The sequence below is a fragment of the Erythrolamprus reginae genome, chromosome 5 (assembly GCF_031021105.1).
Source record: "Erythrolamprus reginae isolate rEryReg1 chromosome 5, rEryReg1.hap1, whole genome shotgun sequence".
NCBI lineage: Eukaryota > Metazoa > Chordata > Lepidosauria > Squamata > Dipsadidae > Erythrolamprus > Erythrolamprus reginae.
The window spans coordinates 9,294,750-9,320,584 of NC_091954.1; the positions used below are offsets into that span (position 1 = coordinate 9,294,750).

At 43.0% G+C, this 25,835-nt stretch overlaps 1 protein-coding gene across 2 annotated transcripts in view; it reads left to right on the forward strand.

Moving 5' to 3' along the window:
* Positions 1 to 25,835, forward strand: part of WAPL (WAPL cohesin release factor) — a 77,590-nt gene that overhangs the window by 10,768 nt on the left and 40,987 nt on the right. Inside the window, exons 3-6 of one of the 2 annotated variants that reach the window (XM_070752055.1) lie at positions 7,358 to 8,353; positions 21,265 to 21,333; positions 21,509 to 21,627; positions 22,888 to 22,983. In XM_070752055.1, coding sequence (XP_070608156.1) covers positions 7,358 to 8,353; positions 21,265 to 21,333; positions 21,509 to 21,627; positions 22,888 to 22,983 — 1,280 coding nt within the window. The remainder of the gene's footprint in view (positions 1 to 7,357; positions 8,354 to 21,264; positions 21,334 to 21,508; positions 21,628 to 22,887; positions 22,984 to 25,835) is intronic. The other variant, XM_070752056.1, reaches the window with a different exon arrangement.

The window sequence follows — 25,835 nt, forward strand, 5'->3', positions numbered from 1 at the left end:
TTCTGGGTCCTAGAAACCTGTGGCATTTAAAACAAATTTGTGTCCTCACCACCTTGCACTTCAGCTAGTAGACATAATATTGTTGGAGGGCTATTTTTTTTTTTAAAGGGTTTTCTTTTCCGTTCCCACTTTTTGTAAGATTTAAAGGCATTTTGCTTGAGCATCAGATTGTTCGGAAACTTCAGATCGTGCAGAATGCAGCTGCGAGAGCTATCATGGGCTTTTCCAAATATGCCCATGTTACACCAACACTCCGCAGTCTGCATTGGTTGCCGATCAGTTTCCGGTCACAATTCAAAGTGTTGGTTATGACCTATAAAGCCCTTCATGGCACCGGGCCAGATTATCTCAGGGACTGCCTTCTGCTGCACGAATCCCAGCGACCAGTAAGGTCCCACAGAGTGGGTCTTCTCCGGGTCCCGTCAACTAAACAATGTTGCTTGGTGGGACCCAGGGGAAGAGCCTTCTCTGTGGCAGCCCCGGCCCTCTAGAACCAACTCCCCCCAGAGATTAGAATTGCTCCCACCCTCCTTGCCTTTCGTAAGCTGCTTAAAACCCATCTCTGCCACCAGGCATGGGGGAATTGAGATACGCTTTCCCCCTAGGCTTTTACAATTTTATGCATGGTATGTCTGTACGTATGTTTGGTTTTATAATAAGGGTTTTTAACTATTTTAGTATTGGATTATTATTATATGCTGTTTTATTGCTGTTGTTAGCCGCCCCGAGTCTGCGGACAGGGGTGGCATACAAATCCAATAAGTAAGTAAGTAAGTAAGTAAGTAAGTAAGTAAGTAAGTAAGTAAGTAAGTAAGTAAGTAAGTAAGTAAGTAAGTAAGTAAGTATGTACTTGTATGTCATATTAGAGTCCCCAAACTTTTCTGGGAATTGAAGTCCACAAGTCTTAAAGTTGCCAGGTTTGGACCTCTGTATTAGACCATAGTTTTTTGCCACCCAAATGAGCCACAGTGAACAATGCTTCACTGCCTCTCTCTCTTCTGTGTGGCTAGGAGATTAAAAGCTTAAATTATGGTCAGTGTCTGTACTGATAAAACGCTTAGCATGTTAAGTATATGTTATTTAGTGTGTTAATCCAAACAAGTTGGAAAATTATTAAAGCTTTTTAACATTAACCGTAGCTAACATCTAACAAAATAACCATCTGAAATTTAATCAGAAAAGCAAGAACTACCGAAGAAAATGGACAATAGGAGATTTGTGGCTTATCTAAGTTCCACTAAACTGGTTTAGGGTGATGTGCAACTTTTGCTACCTTTTTTTAACCATGCACATTATGCAGCTGTTATCATTTACAATACTGTCCTATACCGATGGCCACTGTTGCCCGATATATCATTTTATCTATCCATGGCAGATACTCCTCTTTAAAAAAGAAAATAGAGTTCAGGTTTTCTGCTCTGTCTGGAAATATCTAATGTTCAAAAGCATCACAATGAGTTTTATCACACCTCCTGTCTTTTTGGATAGTGCGTTGTTGCACCGTATTCTTGAGTTATAGTTGGGAGGTGTTTTCTTAATGTTTCCCTTCTGATACAAACATTAGTCTATCAGTTCAAAACCACATTGCTGTAAACGAGGTACAGTACTTTGTAATGCTGTTTCTTCCAAATCTGAGTTGCAACAAAACCAAATGTTAGGAAATTGGGCCCAATATTTTTATTTTCTCATAAGTGATCTGGAATTATAAATGAGAAGTAACCACCCTGTGTAAAAGGGAGCAAATAATTTATTGTAGTTAATCCCTCCTCCTCCCAGCCTTCCCCCTCATGGAATTAAGAACTTCAGCAGGGATTTTCAGACTTGGAAAATTGAGGTTACTATGGTGAATGCAGCTAATATTGTAAAAGAAAATTGTAGTATTTTAATTATGACATGTTTTTTGAAATGCAAGCCATCCAGAATCATTGGCTGAGATGGGCAGCTATAGAAAATGTATGTATGTATGTATGTATGTATGTATGTACGTACGTACTATATTTCCCTGAAAATATGACCCTATTTTATTTTATTTTTTGAACCCTGAAATAAGCGCTTGGCCTTATTGCCATGCACTCAAAAGCCCGATTGGGCTTATTGTCAGGGATGTTTTATTTTGGGGAAAACAGGGTATGTAAGCTTTGATATAAGCAAATAGGAAGTCGTAACTGTTGGGTCAAAACCCAGTCCAAACTAGATGTATTTGGGGTCAAGATTGCTAATAGTACACCACCAGGAAAAATCTAATTTAGAGCAATAGTGGACAATTTACTGAAAATATTGTTCCATTGTGTGCCTGGTTTTGTTTTGTTTTTTAAAGGATGTTGCGTGGGGAGGCTCACTAGACAAGGAACTGGAAATAAAAATACAGCTGCCATTTTGTTGTTCCTATAATACATTATGCAGTTCAAGTCACTGTTTCATAAAGAATAAGTGAAACTGAAGGGAATCCAGGCTTATCTTTGTCCCTTTGCAAAACATGTAAATCAGGGGTTCCCTATGTAGGGGAGCAATTTGATTTTTAATGGCAATTGGAACCTTGTTTAAACCAAGTTAATGGCCTTTTTAGGCTTCCTGTGGGTGAGTAGGAGTTCACTTTTTGAATATTAAGAATTGTATGTCACGGGAGAGGGGGCCATCAGGGTTTTAGAGATTGATTTCACAGAAGTTTGATTTACTTGGAGTTATATTGTGTTGTTTAAGTGTTCCCTTTATTTATTTTTTTGAGCATTATTTAAGTGTACGTATACAAATAGAAGACATTTTTGCTCATATAAGAGTTTCCCCTTCTAAGTATTTCCCAATGTGTCACAATTCAGTCGTTTGTGGTTTTGTGGTACATCACCCTGAGAACTGTTTTAGCTGTACAGTGTTGCTAAGTGAGTTTTGTCCTATTTTACGACTTTCCTTGTCGCAGTTGTTAGGTGGATCACTTCAGTTGGTAAATTAGCAAGGGAAAACTGGTTTCCCCATCGACTTGGCTTGTCATGAGCCCCTGGACACTGCAACTGTCATAAATACCAGTCAGTTGCCAAGCACCTGAATTTTGACCATGGGGCTGCTGCGATGGTTGCAAGTGTGAAAAATGATGACACAATTTTGAACAATCACTAAATGAACTGTTGTAAATCCAGAACTACTTAGAGTTAATTAATCTTATAAGGAAGAAAATGGATAAAATGGCTCTTAGATTTCACAGTACAGTAGTACCTCGAGATAGGAGTTTAATTCGTTCCAGAAGGGAGCTTGTATGTCGAACAACTCGTATCTGGAACAAATGGCTTTAGACTTTGTTTTTCCCCTCTGAGATAACCAGAAGCAAGGATTCTTGCGCCACCTAGTGGACGCTCGGCTCGTATCCCGAATTTGAGCTTGGGTCTGGAACAGAAATTTCTCTTCCCTCGTGGCTTGTAACTTGGAATACTCGCATGTGGAGCAGCTCGTATCTAGAGGTACTACTGTATATGAGAGACACTTTGCCCCTTACTAGGCTGGAAACCGGAAGGCTGTGAATTCTAGTTCCACCTTAGTCATAAAAGCTGGCTGGGTGACCTGGGACACTCAGTTAAGTTGTAAAAAGGTTGTAAAATCAAGTCACAGTCCCATGGTGACCTACTTAATGACCACAATTTACAGCCGTAATTCCAGGTTCAATTACGTTTGTAAGTCTAGAACAGTGATGGCAAACCTTTTTTCCCTCTGGTGCTGGAAGTGCATGCGCGTGTGCTATCGGGCATGTGTGAGTGCCCACACCTATAATTCAATGTCTGGGAAGGTGAAAACAACTCCCCCCTTCCCCGGAGTCCCTCTGGAGGCCGGAAATGGCCTGTTTCTCAACTTCTGGTAGGCCCAGTAAGCTTGTGTTTCGCTCTTCCCAGGCTCCAAAGGCTTCCCAGGAGCCAGGGGTGGGTAAAAACTACTACTACTAATACTACTATTACTACTACTACTACTACTACTACTACTACTACTACTTCTTCTTCTTCTTCTTATTATTATTATTATTATTATTATTATTATTATTATTATTAAAAACATCCTCCTCCATCCCCCTGAAGGCTCTCTGAAAGCCAAAATTGTCCTCCAAGAGCCTCCGTGTAACCCAAAAATCAGCTGGCCGGCACTCACATGCACATTGGAGCTGAGCTAGGGCAACGGTTTGCGTGCCAACAGATATGATTCCTCATGCCACTTGTAGCACCCATGCCATAGGTTCGGCACCACTGATCTAGAACTGCCTATATGGCTTTCAGTAACATCTGAAATGACTGACAAATATACATCGTTAATAGCAGTATTTTTATGTGGTATGTACCTATATAACAGAACAACAGAGTTGGAAATGATCTTGGAGGTCTTTGGTCCACTTCCTGCTGAAGCAGGAGATCCTCTACCATTCTGGATACATAGTTTGTTTGTTTATTCATTCATTCATTCATTCATTCATTCATTCATTCATTCATTCATTCATTTATTTATTGGATTTGTATGCCGCCCCTCTCCGCAGACTCGGGGCGGCTAACAACAGTAATAAAACAGTATATAACAATAATCCAATACTATAAACAGTTAAAAACCCATTACAGTGATCCCTCGATCATCGCGAGGGTTCCGTTCCAGGACCCCTCGCGATGATCGATTTGTCGCGAAGTAGCGGTGCGGAAGTAAAAACACCATCTGCGCATGCGCAGATGGTGTTTTTATTTCCACAGCAGCAGCGAGGAGCCGAAGATTGGGTTTCCCCGCCGCCTCGCTGCTGCTGCTTGTCCGCGCGCGTGCCGCCCGCCCCCTGCGCTGTTGCTGGGGCCGCTTCTCAGCTGAGAAGCGGCCCTGGGGTTTCCCCCCCCGCGCGCGCGTGCTGCCCGCCCCCCGCGCTGTTGCTGGGGCTGCTTCTCAGCTGAGAAGCGGCCCTGGGGTTTCCCCCGTGCGCGCGCGTGCTGCCCGCCCCCCGCGCTGTTGCTGGGGCCGCTTCTCAGCTGAGAAGCGGCCCTGGGGTTTCCCCCGCGCGCGCGCGTGCTGCCCGCCCCCCGCGCTGTTGCTGGGGCCGCTTCTCAGCTGAGAAGCGGCCCTGGGGTTTCCCCCGCGCGCGCGCGTGCTGCCCGCCCCCCGCGCTGTTGCTGGGGCCCCTTCTCAGCTGAGAAGCGGCCCTGGGGTTTCCTCCGCGTGCGCGCGTGCTGCCCGCCCCCCGCGCTGTTGCTGGGGCCGCTTCTCAGCTGAGAAGCGGCCCTGGGGTTTCCCCCCCCGCGCGCGCGTGCTGCCCGCCCCCCGCGCTGTTGCTGGGGCCGCTTCTCAGCTGAGAAGCGGCCCTGGGGTTTCCCCCGCGCGCGCGCGTGCTGCCCGCCCCCCGCGCTGTTGCTGGGGCCGCTTCTCAGCTGAGAAGCGGCCCTGGGGTTTCCCCCGCGCGCGCGCGTGCTGCCCGCCCCCCGCGCTGTTGCTGGGGCCGCTTCTCAGCTGAGAAGCGGCCCTGGGGTTTCCCCCGCGCGCGCGCGTGCTGCCCGCCCCCCGCGCTGTTGCTGGGGCCGCTTCTCAGCTGAGAAGCGGCCCTGGGGTTTCCTCCGCGCGCGCGCGTGCTGCCCACCCCCCGCGCTGTTGCTGGGGCCGCTTCTCAGCTGAGAAGCGGCCCTGGGGTTTCCCCGCGCGTGTGCCGCCCACCCGCCCACGCCGTTGCTCACGCCTTACCGGGGCAAGAGGGGGAAGACCCAGGGAAGCCTCTGCCCGGCGGGGAAACTCCACCATCTACGCATGCGTGGAAGGGCACGCATGCGCAGATGGTGGAGTTTACTTCCGGGTTGAAAACTCGCGATATAGCGTTTAGCGAACATCGAGATCGCGAAACTCGAGGGATCACTGTATATAAAAAACCAATCGTACATACAAACATACCATGCATAAAATTTTAAAGGCCTAGGGGGAAAGTGTATCTCAGTTTCCCCATGCCTGGCGGCAGAGGTGGGTTTTAAGCAGCTTACGAAAGGCAAGGAGGGTGGGGGCTATTCTAATCTCTGGGGGGAGTTGGTTCCAGAGGGCCGGGGCCGCCACAGAGAAGGCTCTTCCCCTGGGTCCTGCCAAGCGACATTGTTTGTTTGACGGGACCCGGAGAAGACCCACTCTGTGGGACCTAACTGGTCGCTGGGATTCGTGCAGCAGAAGGCGGTCCCTGAGGTAAGTTGTAAAGCAACCAGTGATGAAGCACCTAAACTTCTGCAAGCAAGCTGTTCCAGTGATTGATTGTTCTCACTCTCAGGAAATTTCTTCTTACTTCTAGGTTGTTTTCCCTCCTTGATTAGTTTCCATCCATTGTTTCTTGCCCTGTATTCAGGCCCTTTGGAGTATCGTCAGGTGCACCTGTCTTCAGGTGCTTCGGAGGGGTTGCCCCCCCGTTTGTGGCAGCCCCTCAAATATTGGAACACTGCTAATATCTAAGATTAATATCCCTCAAACGCTCTCCTGCATAGTAGGCTGAGCTGAGAGAGCGTTCCCAGTGTAACATGAAGCTTTGTTGGCTCTTGCACATAAATAGCTAGAAAATGTCATTTTACTGAGGTATTTCCCCCCAAAACTTTATCTTCCTTGGGCAGAAGCAATAGCACTTAGACTTATATACCGCTTTATAGTTCATTTTATTCATTTATTCATATTATTAGATTTGTATGCCGCCCCTCTCCGTAGACTCAGGGCGGCTAACAACTGGTAAAAACAACATACGACAATCCAATACTAGAGTAGCTAAAAACCCTTATTTTAAAACCAATCATACATACAAACGTACCATACATAAATTGTAGAAGCCTAGGGGGGGAAATTAATATCTTAATTCCCCCATGCCTGACGACAGAGGTGGGTTTTAAGAAGCTTACGAAAGGCAAGAAGGGTGGGGGCTATTCTAATCTCTGGGGGGAGTTGGTTCCAGAGGGTCGGGGCCGCCACAGAGAAGGCTCTTTCCCTGGGTCCCGCCAAACGACATTGTTTAGTTGACGGGACCCGGAGAAGGCCCACTCTGTGGGACCTAATCGGTCGCTGGGATTCGTGCGGCAGAAGGCGGTCCTGGAGATAGTGCTTTACAGCCCTCTGAAAGTGGTTTACGGAGTCAGCATATTGGGTTCTCATTTTACTCACCTTGGAAGGATAGAAGAAAATGTGTTTTTCTTCCTCGACGCGACTGTTTCCTTCAGTTATTATCTTGTTTACTGAAAATGCTGTAAACAAGATGCAGAGTATTTACGTCAAACATGCCAAAATAGGGAAGACGCTATTTACAAAAAACACCCGCTTTTATAACCCGTGGATGAAAAATGCTATTAAACTCACTTTGATTTGAAGTGTCAGGTATATATTTCTTTCACTGTTTTTTATTTTCCAGATACTGCTCTGAATTATCCCGAGGACAATGAGAACAGCCATTTCCTCTACAAGAACGCCGAAGACAACAGCATTAATGCTCAAATAGTGGAAATCTCTGGATACAACATTGAACTCAAGGAATCGCATGACTCTTGGGATTGCCACATTGCCAACAGAGACTCTCCCTCCGACATATCCCATAATAAAGGGTCGCTAATAACCGGGTTATACGATTGGGAAGATGACAACGAGGAGGCCCAAAGAGGAGAATATATATTAGGGTTTGACGAAGAGCTCGTCAAGGAAGAAATGGAGGGCCCAAAGGAAGCCATGAATGAAGAACTGATGCAATCTGTTCTCAGGCCGAGTAACTGTCGGACATACTGTAGAGCAAGCAAAACAAAACTGCAGGGAATGTCGAATTTTGATAAGCTGCTGGATGGCACCCTTCAACCTCTGGCCAAAGCAAACAGTGCAGACGGTGTGAACCCAGTGAGGAAGGTTGCTCTAAGTAGCGGGACCAGTTTTAAAGGCACGGGAAGGACTAGAGACTACACGGTTCTCCACCCGTCCTGCTTGTCCGTTTGCAACGTGACCATCCAAGACACCATGGACCGCATGGATGAGTTCGCCGCAGCCGCCCCCACCGACCTGGGGGAAGCGGGCCGCTTGCGGAAGAAAGCCGACATCGCCACGGCCAAGACGACGACTCGGTTCCGGCCTAGCAATACCAAATCCAAGAAAGACGTCAAGTTAGAATTTTTTGGCTTCGATGACCACGACGAAGGCGGGGGTGGCGAAGGCGGGTCCAGAACCTCTGGGGGCTCCAATTACAAAATTAAATACTTTGGTTTCGATGACCTGAGCGAAAGCGAGGACGATGACGAAGAACGGCTGTTGGAGCGGAAAGTCAATAGAAAAAGAATCCAATCCTCCGTTGCCACTTCTTCGCAACAATCCATTTCGGATGGAAACGAGAGCTATTCCCAGGATAGCCAGTCGAGTTCCAATTCAGGTAAGCCACCCTCTCCCTGGATTTTAACCCTCGTGGTTTTGCCCACTCGGGTAGAGGGAACCAACTCATTAAACCAGGGGTCCCCAAACGTTTTACACAGGGGGCCAGTTTACTATCCCTCAGACTGTTGGAGGGCCGGACTATGAAAAAAAACTATGAACAAATCCCTATGCACACTGCACATACCTTATTTTATTTATTTATTTATTGGATTTGTATGCCGCCCCTCTCCAGAGACTCGGGGCGGCTAACAGCGACAATAAAACAGTGTACAATAGTAATTTGGTATTGATGATTAAAAATCAATTAATATAAAAACCAAACATACATACATACATACCATGCATAGAATTGTAAAGGCCTAGGGGGGAAGAGGATCTCAATTTTAAAGTAAAAAACAAAATGGGAACGTACTATTTAAAGGGGGGGGGGGGAGAAGTCTGAAATTCATATACAGTGATACCTCGTCTTACAAACTTAATTGGTTCCGGGATGAAGTTCTTAAGGTGAAAAGTTTGTAAGACGAAACAATGTTTCCCATAGGAATCAGTGGAAAAGCAATTAATGTGTGCAAGCCCAAAATTCACCCCTTTTGCCAGATGAAGCGGCCGTTTTTGTGCTGCTGGGATTCCCCTGAGGCTCCCCTCCATGGGAAACCCCACCTCCGGACTTCTGTGTTTTTGCGATGCTGCAGGAGAATCCCAGCATGGCAAAACGAGTGCTTCACTGGCAACGGAAGTCCAGAGGTGGGGTTTCCGAGCGAAGGGAGCATCAGTGAAATTGCAGCATTGGAAAAACACCTCCGGACCTCTGTGTTTTTGCGATGTTGCAATTCACTGGGGCTCCCCTCGCTGGGCGGGAAAAAATGGGTGGCAACGGAAGTCCGGAGGCGGGGCATCCCAGCGGCAGCGGTGGGTTTGTAAGGTGAAAATAGTTTGTAAGAAGAGGCAAAAAAATCTTAAACCCCGGGTTTGTATCTCGAAAAGTTTGTATGACGAGGCATCACTGTATGTTTATGCTTTGTTTTTAATTTTCTTTTGTTAACATCTCATTGTAGGTTTTCTTGGCTTATGGAAAATGTATAAAGAAAGAAGGAAGCACTTTGGCATAATGGTTAATAAGTTAGAAATATAATTGGTGTACTTTTTGAAGGAACATTAAGGAGGGAATTTAATTAAAAGAAAATGAATGTAACTGGATGACAAAATTAGGGGAAAAAAAACTTTTGCAACTTTTTTGATGATTGATATTAGTTACTAACAAAATACCGCATTTTATTCATAGAAAATTAGATGGAATACTGTGTTGTGTCACTCACCCGTGGGCCGGATAAATGGCCTCAGTGGGCCGCATGCGGCCCGCGGGCCGTACTTTGGGGACCGCTGCATTAGACCTTAATATACTTGTGCCGAGAATAAGCAGCAAATTTTTATCTCTGTTTTTTGATGAAAATCCGGAGAATAAATTCCTACTTAACACAGATGAACTGAATTTTTCTGATTAATAATTTTAAAGTGTGAATTTTATCATTGATCATTGAATTGAGAGATTCTGGAATACTGTGTTTAAATTATAATGTAAATCTAATCTATTTTAGCAGAGTGAACCTTGTAGGGTGACATCTGCTCCCCGTGGGCCAATAGACTAATTTGTTTTTTAAAGTTTCTGCTTCTTGATGCTAATTGGATTATAATTATATATCCTAACAAATAATGTTGAGACTTTGATATATCAAGATGTCTCAAAATTAGATGAGCAGATTTTCAGCTGCCTGTGTTTATCTACCTCTGGAAATCAAACTTTGTAGCAAAACTAAATATCTGGATCCTTAGAAACACTCTTCCATTCTAACATGACTAATGTTAAAAGTGTAGGATGATACTAATTTTGAATGTGCAGAATTATATTATTTTAGAAGTCTTCCAACAGAAAGATATATCAAAAACGGAATAGTAAACTCAAAGCATCCTTGGATTCAATGTAAGTGTTGAGGTGATTCAGGTAATAGGAAACTAAAAATTTCTAACAAAGCCTTGATTATCCATCCTGCATTTTTAAATAGCTTGATGTTTTATAGAGAGAAGTAACTTGGACTTTATAAAGATAATTAATGGGTTTAAGTAGTAGCAGGTAGCATATATTTGATTTCAGAGTCTTTATTTGTAAACATTTGTTTAAGTGATACAATGAATTGCTTATGAAATAATTAGAAATACATGTACATTTATTTCATCTACTGGAAAAATGCACGATCTACAAAAAAAAAAAGGAAACATCCATCAGGAAGTGAATCTGTCAGTAAAAATGCTTGAACTGTATCAATAATAAGATAGACTGGTTAATGTTTAAAGATTCTAAATAAAGGATGATTTTGCCACGGTATAAATGATATAATAGCAGAGTAGGACAGAATTATATTTGAACTAGACAGTAAAGAAATTCTTCAGTTAAAAGTAAATATTTTTAAAAATTACAGAATCCTCCATTACAAAGATAATTTCTCTGTTTTGCATATATTTCAAAAGAAACTCTTCAGGCACTTAATTGTGTCTCTAAATTAGTTTAAAAAGAACTAGAAATAATCTTAATTGCAGTCAGATAGCCCTTGGGAATGTGCAAGAATAAATAGTTTTATAATCTCATATTGTCGAGATGGTTGGATTTCTTCCATGAAAATCGTGTTTAGATTCTTTGGTCAGTTAATGCATTTTATTTATTTACTTATACGTGATTTTTAGAATGATTTGAGATTCTGGACCGCATACATTAAAAAAGGCAATGGTAAAAACCAAAAATTAAAACACAAAGTTGCATTAGAAAGTGGTTTGTTTTTCAATGAGGTTAGAGGGGTGTTGGCTTTGAGAGCTTACCATTCAAATGGCTGTAGCATATCTGGGGGAAAGATCAAAAGCAACGTGAGAAAATATTATTTCACTGAAAGAGTAGTAGATGCTTGGAACAAACTTCCAGCAGACGTGGTTGGTAAATCCACAGTAACTGAATTTAAACATGCCTGGGATAAACATAGATCCATCGTAAGATAAAATACAGGAAATAGTATAAGGGCAGACTAGATGGACCATGAGGTCTTTTTCTGCCGTCAGTTTTCTATGTTTCTATGTTTCTATTGTTATTAAATTGCTACTTATCCTCGGAAGGAACTACAGTGGTACCTCGACATACGAGTTTAATTCGTGCCAGAGCCGAGCTCGTATGTCGATCAATTTGTATCTTGAACGAATGCATTTAGATTTGGCTTTCCGCGCTGAGATAACTGGAAAAAATGGAATTCTTGTGCCACCTAGTGGACGCTCGGCTCGTATCCCGAATTTGAGCTCGGGTGTCGAACAGAAATTTTGCTCGCGTCTCAGCTCGTAACTTGGAATACTCGCATGTGGAGCAGCTCGTATCTAGGTGCACTACTGTACCAGGAAGTAATGGAAATGAAGATATTCATTTGAGTCTTCGGAGAGGGGTGGCATATACATTTAATAAATAATAATAAAATAATAAATAATAACTAGTGTTTTTCAAACTTAGCAAGTAAAAGATATGTTGACTTCTATTCCCACAATTCCCCAGCCAGTAGGCTTTATGTCCAGTTAAGTGCATTCACAACAGATGCTATCAGTTCCTCCAGAGAAGTGTGAAAGAAACAGGCCACCAAATATGTGTGTGCGTGTGTGGGTGTGTTCACAGATTTTTTTTCACTGTTATAACTACTCAGGATGTCACCCCTAATCTGCAAACATCAACTAATCTACAAACATCAACCGTATCAACTACTCAAGGTGTTACCCCATCAACGAAACAAGATGTTATAACACAGCCAACCAACCCGCTTACAGCAATTAATCAAGCACTCCACACCCACCACCAACATTTATAGAAAGGCAGCAACTCCGACCACGCTTTGTTAGGACGAAGTGGAAAACACCAGCCTGAAGATGACGAGTAGGACCTCTTCGAAACGTCTCCAAGATTCTATCAATCTTATATGGGAAAAGACCCAAATATGCCAAGACCTACATATATGTGTATACAGTGTTCCCTCGATTTTTGCGTGGGATGAGTCCCCGAGACCGTCCGCGAAAGTTGAATTTCCGCAAAGTAGAGATGCGGAAGTAAATACACTATTTTTGGCTATGAACAGTATCCCAAGCCTTCCCTTAACACTTTAAACACCTAAACTGCAATTTCCCATTCCCTTAGCAACCATTTAGATCATTACTTACCATGTTTATTTATTAAAGTTTATTAAAAATATATATTTATTAAAGGCAGATGAAAGTTTGGCGATGACATATGACATCATCGGGCAGGAAAAACCGTGGTATAGGGAAAAAACCCGCAAAGTATTTTTTAATTAATATTTTTGAAAAACCGTGGTATAGACTTTTCACAAAGTTTGAACCCGCGAAAATCGAGGGGAACACTATGTATAAATGTGTGTGTGTGTCTATTTCACACATTTTACAAAAACACTTAACACACATTTTACAAAAACACTTAACAGTGCTATGAGTGGATGTCTTTCTCTATCTATTCCCACTTTAAAGAGGAGTCCCCACTTTTTATTAACACTATTTATATTAATTGCATGATACAGGCTCTACCCCAGAGCATAATCCCTTCCATGCCTCTTTGGGTTGACACTACTGTCATTTTAGATTAGTGATTGTCAGAGGCGTTAAGACCGCAAGCAGAGTTCTGCCGTATTAGTTGCAACTTAATTCCACTAAGTGAAGGTGGTCTTATTCCCCATCTTACCAACTGCCACCTATTTGGGAGACCAGCAGTCTCTCGCTTGAGGTTTGCAAGTATTTAACAATCTGCTTTCAGTCTTGATCACTTGATGATGACAAGACAAAAAAAATAGCCATCTGTGGCCATAAGCCCTCCCGTGCTATAGTTGGAGTGTAATAAATATTTATTTATTTAGTTAATGTCGTTTGGCGGGACCCAGGGGAAGAGCCTTCTCTGTGGCGGCCCCGACCCTTTGGAACCAACTCCCCCCAGATATCAGAGTTGCCCCCACCCTCCTAGCCTTTCGTAAGCTCCTTAAAACCCACCTCTGTGGACATGTTCCCTCCCCCTAGGCTTATAAAAAATTATGCATGGTACGCTAGTATGTATGATTGGTTTTTAATTTGTGGTGTTTTTTTTAAATTAACTTAAATATTAGATTTGTTTTACATTGTATTGTTGTTGCTATGAGCTGCCCGGAGTCTGCGGAGAGGGGCGGCATACAAATCTGATTAAACTTAAACTTAGTTAGTTAGTTATTAGATTTGTATGCTGCCCCCTCTCCGCAGACTCGGGGCGGCTCACAATACAATAAAAACAGTTCCTGACAAATCTAATAATTTACAATTTAAAAATTTAAAACAGTTAAAAAACCCCCATTTTTAAGCAGACATACCTATAAACATACCATACATAAATTATATAGGCCCCGGGGGAGATATCTCAGTTCCCCCATGCCTGACGACAAAGGTGGGTTTTAAGGAGTTTGCGAAAGGCGAGGAGGGGTGGGGGGCAATTCTAATCTCTGGGGGGAGCTGGTTCCAGAGAGTCGGGGCAGCCACAGAGAAGGCTCTTCCCCTGGGGCCCGCCAACCGACATTGTTTAGTTGACGGGACCCAGAGAAGGCCCACTCTGTGGGACCTAATCGGTCGCTGGGATTCGTGCAGCAGAGAGGCTAAGACTACCCCCCCCCCCGCCCCTCCCTGCAGTACTCAAAAACTATGATTCCATGTTGCTCTATGCTGGAACCAAACGAGGCTTTCTGAGAAAAGCCATGGGACGATGCGTCTTTTGAAATATGGGTTGAAACAAATTCAGTGTACAGTGTTCCCTCGATTTTCGCGGGTTCAAACTTCGCGAAAAGTATACCATGGTTTTTCAAAAATATTAATTAAAAAATACTTCATGGGTTTTTCCCCTATACCATGGTTTTCCCCGCCCGATGACATCCTATGTCATTGCCAAACTTTTGTTTGCCTTTAATAAATATTTTTTTAAATAAACCTTTAATAAATAAACAGGGTGAGTAATACAGTGATCCCTCGAGTATCGCGAGGGTTACGGTTCCAAGACCTCTCGCGATAATCGATTTTTCGCGATATAGTGGTGCGGAAGTAAAAAACACCATCTGCGCATGCGTGCCCCTTTTTTTCCATGGCCGCGCATGCGGCAGATGGTGGAGCCAGGGGAGCGATGAAAGTGCGGAAGCCGACAAAGATTGCTTTGAATGTCGGCTGCCCCCCGCCCCCCCCAGGCGCGTCCGGCGCCCTCGCCGCTACCCGCCCGCTCGCCCGATCCACCCCTCTCACCGGCTTTCGGACACGGGTCCTCCTGCAGCAGCGCTGCCGAGCAGATCAGCTGCTGGGCGGCCGAAGAAACCTTCCCTGGGTCTTCCCCGCCGCCCCACGCAAAGGGGAAAACCCCGATCTTCGGCTCCTCGCTGCTGCCCGCCCGCTGCTCGCCCCGCCCGCCACCCCGCCGCTCGAGAGCAAGAGGGGGAGAGATAGAGAAAGAGAGAGAAGGAAAGAAAGAGATGAGAGAGGGAGGAAGAGAGTGTGAGAGAGAAAGAAGCAAGAGAGAGAAAGAGAGAGAGAAAGAAAGATGAGAAAGGAAGGGAGTGACGTCATCGGGTGGGAAAAACCGTGGTATAGCAAAAAAAACCGTGGAGTATTTTTTAATTAATATTTTTTGAAAAATCGTGGTGTAGCCGTTTCGCGAAGATCGAGATCGCGAAAATCGAGGGATCACTGTAATCTAAATGGTTGCTAAGGGAATGGGAAATTGCAATTTAGGGGTTTAAAGTGTTAAGGGAAGGCTTGTGATACTGTTCATAGCCAAAAATAGTGTATTTACTTCCGCATCTCTACTTCGCGGAAATTCGACTTTCGCGGGCGGTCTCGGAACGCATCCCCTGCGAAAATCGAGGGAACACTGTACGGGTTGAAACAAATTCAGTGTATCATCACCAACAAATTTTCTTCATCTTGGGAAACAGACTTGTCCTTTTGCAGTCTCAGCTCAACCCTGTTAATGTTTGGAGAAGAGAAAAGATGGACAAAATTCTACTATTGTTAGAAGGTGGTAGCATGGAATTATATGCTTGGGAAATGTGAATAATTTGGTTACATATTTTACCCTCCAAAGACCGACGATGCTTGATATTTGCAACAATCTCCTCTGTTCATTTATCACTTTAATTTATATTGTTTAATTACATGCCTTCTCTTTCATTGTTTGTTTGCTTCCATCCATCTCCTCTCTTATTTGTTTGTTCCCCACTTTGCTGTTTTATGCACATTACCTCTATTTTTTTTTAAAAATGTCCAGCTTCCATTTAAATATGGCTCTTGGTGCCACTGTCAAATTACTGTTGTAGTTGGATTCTCTCCCCCGCACCTCTAAACCTCCATCTAATTGCCTTCTTGGTTCACCTTCTCTATTATTAAACACAGGATTTGCTTTTCAAAACAAATACTGCTTTGCTGTTCAACTTAACTGTGCTTTCGTGTTACAAATAGTTTATAAAATAGGTTTTTGTAAGTGGTAGTCCTTTTTCTTTAGCTACAGTGAAGGATCCGTCTGTTAGTAATGGGTCCATGCATTGGGTATAAATATAATTCTATGGTTTTGAATGATGTCTAGTAATTAGCCTAACATTCTGGTTTTGTCCTCTGACTTTAATTTGTTGGTTATCAAAGGTCATACACTATACAGATAAAAGCTGCATTTGGACATGTGTATCCTAATTTTTACTCTTCAAGAGATAAAGTGATCCCCCCGATTATCGCGAGGGTTCCGTTCCAAGACCCCTCGCAATAATCGATATTTCGGGATGTAGTGGTGCGGAAGTAAAAAACACCATCTGCGCATGCGTGCCCCTTTTTCCATGGCCGCACATGCGCAGATGGTGGAGTTTTGCGTGTGGGCGGCGGGGAAGACCGGGGAAGGTTCCTTCGGCCGCCCAACAGCTGATCTGCTCCGCAGCGCGGCAGCAGCGAGGAGCCAAAGATGGGGTTTCCCCGTTGCCCAGGCAACGGGGGAAACCCCATCTTCGACTCCTCGCTGCTGCCGCGCTGCGGAGCAGATCAGCTGTTGGGCGGCCGAAGGAACCTTCCCTGGGTCTTCCCGCCGCCCAGGCAAAGGGGAAACCCCAAGATCGCTTGCCGCTTGCCCGTTCACCTGCCCGCCCGCCCGGCCGCTCCGCTTGCCCGTTCGCCCGCCGCCCGCCCGCCTGCTCGCTTGCCCGCCCACCCGGCCACTCCGCTTGCCCATTCACCCGCCCGCCCGGCCGCTCGCTTGCCCGTTCACCCCGCCCGCCCAGCCGCTCCGCTTGCCCGTTCACGCGCCCGCCTGGCTGCTCGCTTGCCGCTCGAGAGCAAGAGGGGGAGAGATAGAGAAAGAGAGAGAAGGAAAGAAAGAGATGAGAGAGGGAGGAAGAGAGTGTGAGAGAGGAAGAAGCAAGATAGAGAAAGAGAGAGAGAAAGAAAGATGAGAAAGGAAGAGAGTGACGTCATCGGGTGGAAAAATCGTGATATAGCGTTTCGCAAAGATCCAGATCGCGAAACTCGGGGGATCACTGTATATGCTTCTTAATCTTGAAACCTCCAGATGGAGGGAGGGGTTGCCTAGAAATGATATTTGCCCTTCCATATCAAAACAATGCTTCTGAATTCAGGGCAGGAGAGTTTGGAGCAGGGGTCCCCAAACTTTTTACACATGGGGCCAGTTCACTGTTCCTCTGACTGTTGGAGGGCCGGACTATATAAAAAAAACTATGAACAAATCCCTATGCATACTGCACATACCTTGTTTTAAAGTAAAAAAACAAAATGGGGATGTACTATTTAGAGGGGGGAGAAGATCTGAAATTCATATATGTTTATGTTTTGTTTTTAATTTTCTTTTGCTAACAGCTGATTGGCTATACAGTACAAGGTTTTCTTGGCTTATGAATAATGTAAAAAGAAAGAAGGAAGCACTTTGGCATAATGGTTAATAAGTTAGAAATATAATTGGTGTTGCACTTTTTGAAGGAACATTAAGGTGGGAATTTAATTAAAAGAAAATGAATGTAACTAGATGACAAAATTAGAAAAAAAACCTTTTGCAACTTTTTTGATTATTGATATTAGTTACTAACAAAATACCGCATTTTATTTATGGAAAATTAGATGGTACACTGTGTTGTTTGAATGTATGTTGAGAGAAAAATTTTAAAAAATCCCCCCCCAAAAACAGTCCTTCCTTCCTCTGTCCCTCCATTCATTTCATCCTTCCTTCCTTCCTTCCTTCCTTCCTTCCTTCCTTCCTTCCTTCCTTCCTTCCTTCCTTCCTTCCTTGTTCCCTCCATTTCTCCTTCCTTCCTTCTTTCCTTCCTTCCCTCCTTCCTTCCTCTCCACTTCTCCTTCCCTCCCTCTCTTTCCCTTTTCTTTCTTTCTCTTTCTCTTTTCCCTGTGCTCTTGTCACTCACTGGCGGGCCGGATAAATGTCCTCAGTGGGCCGCATGTGGCCCGCGGGCCGTAGTTTGGGGACTGCTGCTTTAGAGCATACTGTATGGGGTGAACTCAAATCCCAGCCTTGTGAACCTTTCTTGGTAAAGCTGTTTTTCAAGTTAAAACATTTGAGCAACACATCATCCCTGTTTCTAATTTCCTGCATGCAGGAGTGGGTTTTGGAAAAGGATGGAAGTTATTAAGAGGCAGATAGATTACTGGGATGAAGCAAATGCCTTTTAAAAAGTTGTACAATCAAAAATACAAATGCATTAAATATTAAAGTAGAGTCAGTTTCTATAGAGAGATAAAACTACTTATCGATACATCTTTGTGACTCATCTATATTTGAAGGGGTGGGGTTGCAATTAAACCCCTTCCTACATAGTAATTATTAAATTTATTTTTTTATTATTATTATTATTATTATTATTATTATTATTATTATTATTATTATTATTAATTAGATTTGTGTGAAATGAAGGTACATCATTTCAGTTCATTGGGATGCTTTGGGGTTTTGAGACTATTTCTTGTTCATCTTTAAGTTTTATGTTGTTATTTTACGATTGCCTTTTGCTTCCGTAGAATTCCACTTATTTTATTGATTAGTAAGTTATAGACACTGAATATTTTGAGCTTTTTACCCGTTGAGGAAAGAGCCTTTCTCTAAATCTGTAAGCTTGTGCAGGTAGATAGATGTTGAAACAGTTCTGGGCTACAAGAATGGTGGAAGGTCTTAAGCATAAAACTTATCAGGAAAGACTTAGTGAACTCAATCTGTATAGTCTGGAGGACAGAAGGAAAAGGTGGGACATGATCGAAACATTTAAATATGTTAAAGGGTTAAATAAGGTCCAGGAGGGAAGTGTTTTAATAGGAAAGTGAACACAAGAACAAGGGGACACAATCTGAAGTTAGTTGGGGGAAAGATCAAAAGCAACATGAGAAAATATTATTATTATTATTATTATTATTATTATTATTATTATTATTATTATTATTATTATATTATTATTATTATTTATTAGATTTGTATGCCGCCCCTTTCCGTGGACTCGGGGCGGCTCACAACACAATAAAACAATTCATAACAAATCTAATAATATACAATTTAAAATTTAAAATAGTTTAAAAAAACCCATTTTTAAGCAGACATACCTACAAACATACCATACATAAATTATATAGGCCCGGAGGAGATGTTTCAATTTCCCCATGCCTGACAACAAAGGTGGGTTTTGAGAAGTTTACGAAAGGCAAGGAGGATAGGGGCAGTTCTAATCTCTGGGGGGAGCTGGTTCCAGAGAGTCGGGGCCACCACAGAGAAGGCTCTTCCCCTGGGGCCCGCCAACCGACATTGTTTAGTTGACGGGACCCGGAGAAGGCCGACTCTGTGGGACCTAATCGGTCGCTGGGATTCGTGCAGCAGAAGGCGGTCTCGGAGATATTTTACTGAAAGAGGAGTAGATCCTTGGAACAAACGTGGTAGATAAATCCACAGTAACTGAATTTAAACATGCCTGGGATAAACATATATCCATTGTAAGATAAAATACAGGAAATAGTATAAGGGCAGACTAGATGGACCGTGAGGTCTTTTTCTGCCGTCAGACTTCTATGTTTCTATGTTTCTGCTGCTTGTATGTAATCATGCATACGGTGACAGTTCTACAGTGATTTTGCCTTAATGACTTCAGCTTTTATGTCCATGAAGCCATCCTGAAGCTGAAGTTAACGGCACTCACCATTGGGCTAATGCTAAATGAAGATGCTTCCTGCCAATAGAAGCTGAAAATTGCTTTATAGCGCTGCTGTTGGTGGCATGGACACTGGCGATTAGCTAGCATTCTACTTAGCATTCATTTGAGGCTTTTTCTTTCTCAGTAGGCTGATTTGTGAAGTCCCTGCCTCACCAAACCCACTGATACTTCAAAAGAGAGGTTCCAGCTTTCTTTAAAAAATAAATAAATAAGATGGAGTAAATAAGGTCCAGGAGGGAAGTGTTTTTAATAGGAAAGTGAACACAAGAACAAGGGGACACAATCTGAAGTTAGTTGGGGGAAAGATCAAAAGCAACGTGAGAAAATATTATTTTACTGAAAGAGTAGTAGATCCTTGGAACAAACTTCCAGCAGACGTAGTAGATAAATCCACAGTAACTGAATTTAAACATGCCTGGGATAAACATATATCCATCCTAAGATAAAATACAGAAAATAGCATAAGGGCAGACTAGATGGACCATGAGGTCTTTTTCTGCCGTCAGACTTCTATGTTTCTATGAGTAGCTTATTTCTTCCTTGGTTGCAATTTCTGCCTTCCAAGGACACTTCTATCTGTCTGTCCATTACCCAGGGGGGGGGGGGACACATTTGACCCCCTCAGAGAGGGTCTGCAACTTGTGCATCCTCGATCCACAGCTGACATTGGACCATCATCTTTCAACTGTGGCGAGGGGGGGGGGGGGCGTTCGTCCAGGTTTCCCTGGCGCACCAGTTGCGGCCCTATTTGGACAGGGAGTCTCTACTCACAGTCACTCATGCCCTCATCACCTCGAGGTTCGACTACTGCAATGCTCTCTACATGGGGCTACCTTAGAAGAGTGTTTGGAAACTTCAAATCGTCCAGAATGCGGCCGCGAGAGCGGTTATGGGCTTTCCAAGGCATACCCATATTTCTCCAGCACTCTGCGGACTGCATTGGCTGCCGATTGGTTTTCGGATGCAATTCACAGTGTTGGTTATGACCTATAAAGCCCTACATGGCATCGGACCAGATTACCTCTGGGACTGCCTTCTGTCGCATGAATCCCAGCAACTGGTTAGGTCCCACAGAGTCGGCCTTCTCAGGGTCCCATCAACCAGACAATGTCATTTGACCTAGGGGAAGAACCTTTTCTGTGGAGGCCCCAGCCATCTGGAATCAGCTCCCCCCGGAGATTTGTACTGACCCCACCCTCCTTGCCTTTCATAAGAGTCTTAAGACTCATTTATGCCACCAGACTTAGGGCCATTAGATCCTTGCCACATGGCCGATGAATGTGTGAATGAAGGTTGATCGAATACAAATGACTGTTTTATATGGTTTGGGGTTGTTGTTTTTAGATTTTTTTAGATTTTATATTTAATTAATTGGATTTAGGATGTTATGCATTGTTTTATTACATGTTGTGAGCTGCCCCGAGTCCTCAGAGAGGGGCGGCATAAAAGTCCAATACATAAATAAATTTCATGTATCCCTGCTCCAACCCTCACTCACTCGGTGGATCTTTTCCACGTGACTCACTTTCACAATCTTTCCTCTCCTTTTTATTTTTAATCATTGTGGGGAATGTTACATACTCAACCATAGTTGTAATCTGGAGTCCTTTGTTCCCCTTTTAAAATATAGAAGAGCCTGAAGCTACTGTGGTTTTAAGTCAAAAGAAGGTGGCTGTACGTTTTCCTGGAGATAAAATAGGTAAATTTTGCTGCCACTTTTTAAATTTTTATTTAGCACTCTCCTCTCAAAAGTACTGCTGCCTTTCTGAGCAGATGGTCTTAATCTATGTTTAATCATTTCACCTTTGAAGCAGATTCCTGTTTTCAAAAAAGAGATTTGTTATTTGTTAACCATATAACCTTTATTCTTGTAGAGCTGATGGACTTTGCAGACGATTCATCCAGTGTTCTGGAAAGCAATAAGAAATCTACCAATTCACAAGGCGATAAGTCTAAAGAAAACACACGAAAAATATTTAGTGGACCAAAGAGGGTAAGTAGGAATGTTAAAATCAGCTTCATAAGTCGATTTGTCTTTTCAGAGGTAGTTTTAAGACATAGTTGAGCCTCTAACCATTACATGCGTATACAGTGATACCTTGTCTTAAAAACTTAATTGGTTCCGGGACGAGGTTCTTAAGGTGAAAAGTTTGTAAGATGAAACAATGTTTCCCATAGGAATCAATGGAAAAGCGATTAATGCGTGCAAGCCCCAAATTCACCCCTTTTGCCAGTTGAAGCGCCCGTTTTTCCACTGCTGGGATTCCCCTGAGGCTCCCCTCCATGGGAAACTCCACCTCCGGACTTCTGTGTTTTTGCGATGCTGCAGGAGAATCCCAGCAGAGGAATCCCAGCATCGCAAAAACGAGCGCTTCTCTGGCAACGGAAATCCGGAGGTGGGGTTTCTCAGCGAAGGGAGCATCAGTGAAATCGCAGCATCGCAAAAACACCGAAGTCCTCGAAACCCCACCTCTGGACCTTTGAGTTTTTGCGATGCTGCGATTTCACTGAGGCTCCCCTCGCTGGGAAACCCCACCTCCAGACTTCCGTTGCCAGCGAAGCGCCTGTTTTTGCGCTGCTGGGATTCCCCTGCAGCATCCCAAAAACACAGAAGTCCAGAGGTGGGGTTTCCCATGGAGGGGAGCCTCAGGGGAATCCCAGCAGTGCAAAAACGGGTGCTTTGCTGGCAACGGAAGTCCAGAGGCGTGGCATCCCAGCGGCGGCGGTGGGTTTGTAAGGTGAAAATAGTTTGTAAGAAGAGGGGAAAAAATCTTAAACCCCGGGTTTGTATCTCGAAAAGTTTGTATGATGAGGGGTTTGTAAGACAAGGTATCACTGTATATCCATACAAAAATAAAATAATAACCATGAAAAACTCTATCTACAGTTCATAGTATGTCGCAAATGTCCTTACTCTAAAATGGTAATTGGGACTAGAATTTTATCACTAAGCAGTGTAGTCATATTCTCTGAATTGGAAGCAATTAAATGGGATTTCAGTTTTGATGTTGGAGGATTATCTTTAAAACTTAAAATTTAAATATAGAAAATGTTTTTAAACATTTTTCAAGGAATATTTGAAGGAACAGAAATAATATGATTGTATTAATATAATATTCTAATAGTATATTAGAATATTTTGAGAAAAGAAACTGTTATAAAATCTCCTATTAACCGGCACCTTTAACAGTTGGTATTTCTGAAGAACAAACCGGGAACCTTTCAGAAATTAATGTTCTGTTTTAATTTTCAGTCACCAACAAAAGCTGTGTACAATGCTAGACATTGGAATCAGCCAGAATCTGAGGTTCTTCCAGCACCACAAGTGCTGAAAAACCCCAACGCTCCAGTGAGTATGATATTTTTATGCTGCCTTTCTTGAAAAAGTTACCTTGAAAAAGGTTAAGGTTATACACATTCACCAGTAGAAAGAAATATTCTGAAACACACTTGCCAATTCTAGCAGTTATGTTCTGGAACAGAATTTGTGACACCACAACATTGGAGACTCACTTAAAATGATCAGACTTATGCTGTAATATTTTGGGAGGAGAGAGAGGGATAATGGCAGGGGTGACATGTTTCTGCTTTGCGCATTTGCAGAGGGTAAAATAATCCAAATGGCGGTGTCTAGATGGATGGGCGAAGCCACTGCGTTCGCAACCGGCTCTCAGCAGCAGCGAGCAGACGAAGATCCGGGTTTCCCCGCTGCCCACGCAAAGGGGAAAGCCCGATTCGGCTCCTCGCTGCTGCCGCCGAGCAGATCAGCTGCTGGGCGGCCACGGCAGCAGCGAGCAGACGAAGATCCGGGTTTCCCCGCTGCCCACGCAAAGGGGAAACCCCGGATCCTCGCTGATGCCCCCGCCCGCCCGCCGCCTGCCAGCAAGAGGGGGAAAGAAAGAGATGAGAGAGGGAGGAAGAGAGTGTGAGAGAGGAAGAAGCAAGAGAGAGAAAGAGAGAGAGAAAGAAAGATGAGAAAGGAAGGAAGAGAGTGACGTCATCGGGTGGGAAAAATCGCGATATAGCGTTTCGCGAAGATCGAGATCGCGAAACTCGAGGGATCACTGTATAGCGTTTCGCGAAGATCGAGATCGCGAAAATCGAGGGATCACTGTATATCTCCTTTTTGATATTTTTTAATAGGTTTTTCCCCCGGACCAATTTGCACTAGTCACAAATTTTAAAACCATAACTCTGTGAAGCAAATCAGTATACACCCCTTTTGTAATACCTATCAGCAAGAAAAAATGCTGCTCAGTGCCCATCCATCCAAATAATTGATTTAAACTAACTATTCCTGCCTCCTCTCACAGTTTCCAATACAATGTTCTGCTGCCAATTTTTAAAGAATTCTTCCATAGTGTAAAATATTTATGACCTATGATATCAAAATCCAATCTGCAACCCAACAGAGCTTAAATGTGTTTGTCCCAGAAATGAATCACCTTTTTATTATATATTGACCAAAGCATTTTCTAAGAACCTTATTAGAGATAAATAAAAACCTTCCAATGAAGCTGAGAATAGATGATATTCTATTAAATTTTCATTCTATATAAATATGGCCAAAGATAAGCCCAGTAACATTTTTGAAAATATGCTAAATAAAACCAACATCCTCAAAATGTAAATCTGAGCCAATGAAATCCTTAGTGGTCTCTTTTCCCATATAAAATTCTTTAATAATTTGTCAAACTGAAGAAAATAGATAGTCAGGATTAATATTGGAATATCTCTTAAAACAGGATTTAAGCCTCGGCAGTTTTAAGATGTGTGGACTTCAACTCTGAGAATTCCTCAGCTTAGCATAAAATTGCTAATATTGTATTAAAGCATAAATACATTGTGGGACAATACTGGAATAAAACATGAATTTTACTCTCCCAATTTAAGAGCAGCTGAAGGCCAAAAATAAGAATTAATGTGCAAAAAGAATATAAGATTGGCAGGCTTCTTAGACAGTTTGGAACCATTGGGTTGGGACTTTCTTCAGAGTTGAGATGCATAGAATGGTGAATTTGAGACATATTGTATTTTTGGATCATAGGACACATCTAAATTTACAGGAGGAAAACAATAAAAAACGTTTTGCGCCTTGTGTTTTTACCCTTCCCAGACCCTCAGGAGCATTCTGTAGTGCTCCACACAACTGTTTTCACTAAAAGCGTGTCCATTTTTGGCCTACAGAGTTCTTCTGGGGGCAAAAATGCGATACTGAGGGTTTGGGAGCCCCCAAATCCTATTTTGGGTGAAAAAGGCCTTTTTTGGCAAAAACTAGATGTGCGGAGCACTGCAGACTTTCTGGGGGCTCGGGAGGGCGAAAACACGATCCACAGAGGGTTCAGAAGTCCAAAATGATCTATAAGACACACCTAAATTTTCACCCACTTTTTGGGGGTGTATGTGTGTAAGGTGCGTCTTATACAGTGTTCCCTCGTGGGGGATGCGTTCCAAGACCGCCCGCGAAAGTCGAATTTCCGTGAAGTAGAGATGCGGAAGTAAATACACTATTTTTGGCTATGAACAGTATCACAAGCCTTCCCGTAACACTTTAAACCCCTAAACTGCAATTTCTCATTCCCTTAGCAACCATTTAGATTATTACTCACCATGTTTATTTATTAAAGTTTATTAAAAAAATATTTATTAAAAGTGGACGAAAGTTTGGTGATGACTTATGACGTCATCGGGCGGGAAAAACCGTGATATAGGGGAAAAACCCGCAAAGTATTTTTTAATTAATATTTTTGAAAAACCGTGGTATAGCCGTTTCGCGAAGTTTGAACCCCCGAAAATCGAGGGACCACTGTATATGGTAAATGTGATTTCATTACTTCGGATGGGAAGGAATGTACATCTGTTTCAGTTGCTCACAGAATAAACAGTTTATTTTTTATTTATTTTATATATTTTTAAAAAATATAGTTTATTGGGTTTTTAAGAAAAGAAGAAAAAGAAAAAAGGGGGGGGATAGGGATACAAAAAGTAAGGGCGATACAGAACAATAGACATATTTCAGCATAAGATATTTAACTTATTATGTATCAGTTTTAAACATTTAACTGTACATTTTCATGCTGTACTTAATTTTAAACGTTTTATGGTTTCGTACCTATAGATTTACTTAGCAATATATTAGTATGGTTAGATAAGATAAGATGAGTTTTGGTGGGGAAAGGGGTGGTACCTGCGATATAGCAG